Genomic DNA, 4,482 nt, shown 5'->3' on the forward strand with positions numbered 1-4,482 from the left:
TCATTTTACAAATGTTTTCATATATATTTATATATAGAGAAAGAGATCAATGGAGGTGCAAACATTTTCTCAAGTTTTGCACTAAAAAAAAGTTCTCATTTTAAAGAGATTTGATTCCTCTCGATAATGGGTAGATCTGAACTTAAGATAACTATATGATGTTATAATATAAATTTTAGGATAATATTATATTCGATATATTATAATATATATTAAGATATATATTAATATCCATATATAATACATATTAATATATGAAGCTAAACATAAGTTTAATATAATTGTTACAATCAAGTATGATAGAGAGATGTTGTAAAGTAATCAATGTTATGTAAACGTTTCTACTTGGTAAAATTAAAATAACCTTATGTTAAGATGAAAATAACTTTAAAGTAAAATATGTGAAATATATTCTATTTAACTCTGGATCTACCAAATGCAAACTTCTTTTAGAGTGAAAAGAGATTTGATCCCTCTAGGCATGATAGAGCCAAATCTCTTGAAATGTAAGCTCGTTATTCTCAATCACTTTATATAATATAATCATAATTGACATTAAAATATTTTAGTACCTATTTTTAATAAATAACATATATTAATTTCATATTAAAAATAAAATAAATTATATATTTTTTACTTTTGGAAAAATAATTGAAATTTACATAAAATTATTGTATTTAAAATAAATATCAAATTATTTTAATTTTTTGTCTATATAAAATTGATATAAAAAATATTAATTAATAAAAGTATTCCAATATTTTTATTGGAAATTAAGATTAAAATATTAAAAAAAATACATGGTCTCATGGCGTACAAACGTGTTTTTTTTTAATTTCTGAAAAGTTTTTAAAGTCGTGCCAACTCTAAAGTCGGCTAGTTATCAACATCCACGGGATTACTGTGTTTTGGATTATAGAGCCTTGTCCCCACTCATTCTCCTTTTAAAGTCGCTCGCGATGTCAATGGGATGTCCTATGGACCCACTGTACGTTATGGTTGATATACGTAATTCTCATGAATCACATCTATAGGAAACTAGTGGTCTTGTATGTTATGGTCGATATACGTAATTCTCATGAATCACATCTATAGGAAACTAGTGGTCTTGTACATTATGGTTGATATATGTAATTCTCATGAATCACATCTATAGGAAACTAGGGCGATTCTTAAATCCACCTCTATAGAAAAGTTAATGCTCCGTCCTTACACTTACCTGACAAGAGCTTGACGTCACCGGGACCATTGATCATGGGCATGCATCCATGCATCCATCTCTCCTCACCCAGTTCCGGCGATGCGTGTTCCTGCCTGCCTCCAGCGCCGGTGTTTCTGCCTGAGTTGCCCAAGGTTCAGCGTAATCAATGCAAGTAGTGCACTCCGATGCACTGATAGTAATCACGACATTAATGTTATTCAAATAATGAGCCCATTTGAATTCAAATTCAAATTTGAATTTAAGCGCCCAAAATTCAGCGCTCATCTATATTTCAGCAACCACATTCGAATTTCTTCAGAGCTTCGTCAACCGGAAAAATCGCACATCTGTATCTCCCGTGGTCATTTCAAATATTTTCAAAAAGGCCGGCCCGCTCTTTTGCATATTGATTCTCTGTTCAGTTTTGTTTTGTCAATGAAGTTGCAGACGATAGAATATCATGACCTCGCCCTTCAAATTCGGTCTTCCAGAGATAAAACTCAAGAGCAGACAATGAACGAAGCAATGAAGGCTCTGTTTTGGCTATCAAATTTAGGAATCCGCAGTGAAGATCGCCAAGAAATAAAATAATGAAATCCCAAGGACCAGGAGAAAAAGAGAGTAAAAATAATTGTTAACCTAGTTCTTCCCCATCAAATTTAGGAATCTGTAATAAAGATGGCCAAGAAATACAATAATGTCCAATAAATAATAATAACTATCCATGATTCGGTGGCTGCAGATGGTTTTGCTTTTGTCTTTACAGCAGGTAATGAGTATCAAGTCTGGTCCGAAGGCAGAGGCATTTTTGTCAGAATTCTGTAAACTCGTGGAAGGAACCATTTCCATGCCTATAAATCTTCCTGGTACCAGCTACAAACGTGGTTTCCAGGTATGTAAATCACCCCCAAAAACCAGTAATGCGTTTCTACACACCAGAGTTTGGCAAATGCTGTGAACCCTAAACTAGAATATGCATTAGTGGTGAACGTTTTAGGTGGATTTTCTGGAAACTTGAAGAATAATCAATCACCCGTACTGCTCATTATGTGCAGGCAAGGGAAAATATCCTGAGAATGTTGAGAGAAGTGCTCAAGGAAAGGAGGGCTTCCATGGACACTTATAATGATATGATTGCAATGCTTCTCAATGACAAAGAAGAAGAAGCAGATGGCGCATCTGCTAATTGCAAGCTCACAGATGAACAGATCTTCGATTTACTAATATCTATTATCAATGCTGGCTACGAAACAGTTTCCACCACAACCATGATGGCTGTCAAGTATCTCCATGACAGTCCCGAGGCTCTCCGAGAGCTTAGAGTGAGTTTAATATAATATAAATATAAATCTGTCCATATCTCTCAGATCTAAGGCTTTTGTTCTAAATATATACATAAACCTTACTGTCTGGTTGCAGGAAGAACACCTAGCAATTCAGAGGAGAAAAAATTCGGGTGAAACTGTCAATTGGGATGACTACAAGTCTATGAAGTTTACTCAGAGTGTATGTGAATCATCATAAACCAGATTTGTTTCCAACTTTCCAGAGGGGTTTTAGGGGGCAAAATTTGATACTAGACTATTTTGTTAGGATATATTATATTCTTTCATTTGGTTTAAAAGTTTTTTTTTGTTAGGTATAATATTTAAATTTTTAAAAAATGCCTTTGCTTAAATATAATATATACATTTTAGTTTTTTCTTTTTTGTTCGTCAAAAACTTTTATCTGTGTTAGCAAGAAATGAATTGATATTTTAATCTCCAAGAGATTAAAAATAGTTTATGGTACTATTAGTTTTTTATTTTTAGCTTTTTGTAATTTAGTCTTTTTCTTATTCAAATTGATGATGAGCTGACCCAACCTTCCAACAATCTCCTTGCCAAAAAGACAATGCCAATGCCAAGAAACCGGTGCTAACATATTACCATAACTTTATATATTGCCATAATTTTTCTCTGATGTCTTTGAATGCATCACATTCCAAAATGAAATGTTTTTCTGATTCTATTGCCAAATATTTTTCTGATTCTATTGCCCCAGACCTACAAAATATACACACTGATTCTTTTAATTTTTTTTTAGACAAGTAATATATGAAATGCTATTTGAATAATTTTTCAAATCAAAATAGTAATCCAAAATATTATAAATAAGCCTCATGTTTAAATCCTTAAAACTTTCTAGTGAAAAATACCTTCACTGAAATTTGATTAACAGATTTTGATTGCTTACCTCGTTGTTTCTTAAGAAGCTTTCATTGATTGCAGGTGATATATGAAACACTGAGACTTGCAACTGTTGTAAATGGGGTTTTCAGAAAAACAACTCAAGATATGGAAATGAAAGGTTTCATGATTCCCAAAGGATGGAAAATTTATGTTTACATGACAGAAGCCCATCACGATAATTTTCTCTATCCAGACTTCTCCGCATTTAACCCATGGCGATGGCAGGTGGGTATGTAGTTGTTGCATTTAAATCCAATGATATAGAGCAGTCACACAGGGCTAATGTGTATAGCTCTATTCAGGAAAAGAACGGTGAATCCGTCATGTATTTCACGGCTTTCGGAGGAGGAAGCAGGCTGTGCCCACGCAAGGAATTGGGTTTAGTTCAGATATCCATGTTTCTCCACCATTTTGTCACTCGCTACAGGTAATAATCTATTCCACAACATTTATTATTGTTATCTCATAATGCCCATTTGATAAATCTGGTAACTCTCGTCTCTTCGGTATAAATTTTATTAGTGACAGATGGGAGGAGGTCGGGGGAGATGAAATTTTGAAATTTCCCAGGGTTGTGGCTCCTAAAGGACTTCGTATCAAAGTATCAGAGTACTGAATCAATGAAAATGCCAGAGTGCATCAACCATAGGGCTGTTTCTCTCAAATATACTAAATGTCATGTATAGAGTATCTAAGTTTATGTTTAAGCTCCATGTATATCTTCTCTTGAAGAAAGAGTAACTATCATCAAATACATATGATTACATGGATCAATTTTGAAGAGATTATTCTACCTTGTGATGTGAAACAATTTAAAACTGTTGATAAAATGAGATATTTTTTTCCCTGTAATAGAGTTTTTTTTCCCTGTGATAGAGATTTCTAAAGAGCCATGTTTGATTAATAGCTATAATCAAATTAAGGGGATTTGGAAACCACAAGTTACATCGAAAATGGAAAATAAATAAAAAATGGCCCACCAAAATGAGATTATTCTTCATAATAGTTAAAATCAAATTAATGGGAATTGGAAAATGAAAAGTTAAAAT

General features: G+C 33.0%; 1 protein-coding gene across 1 annotated transcript; it reads left to right on the forward strand.

The window, feature by feature from the left end:
* The first annotated feature begins 1,608 nt into the window (after positions 1–1,608).
* LOC149159332 (cytochrome P450 85A1-like) lies at positions 1,609–4,221 on the forward strand. Its single transcript, XM_089436460.1, has 6 exons — positions 1,609–2,093; positions 2,257–2,523; positions 2,621–2,707; positions 3,473–3,658; positions 3,736–3,860; positions 3,956–4,221. Exons 1-6 carry the CDS (start codon positions 1,926–1,928, stop codon positions 4,047–4,049), a joined length of 927 nt encoding a protein of 308 aa, XP_089292586.1. The 5' UTR covers positions 1,609–1,925; the 3' UTR covers positions 4,050–4,221.
* The last annotated feature ends 261 nt before the right edge of the window (positions 4,222–4,482 follow it).

Source organism: Pinus tabuliformis, chromosome 5_2 (assembly GCF_031772625.1).
Source record: "Pinus tabuliformis cultivar Carrire ecotype Pingquan chromosome 5_2, CPIR1, whole genome shotgun sequence".
NCBI lineage: Eukaryota > Viridiplantae > Streptophyta > Pinopsida > Pinales > Pinaceae > Pinus > Pinus tabuliformis.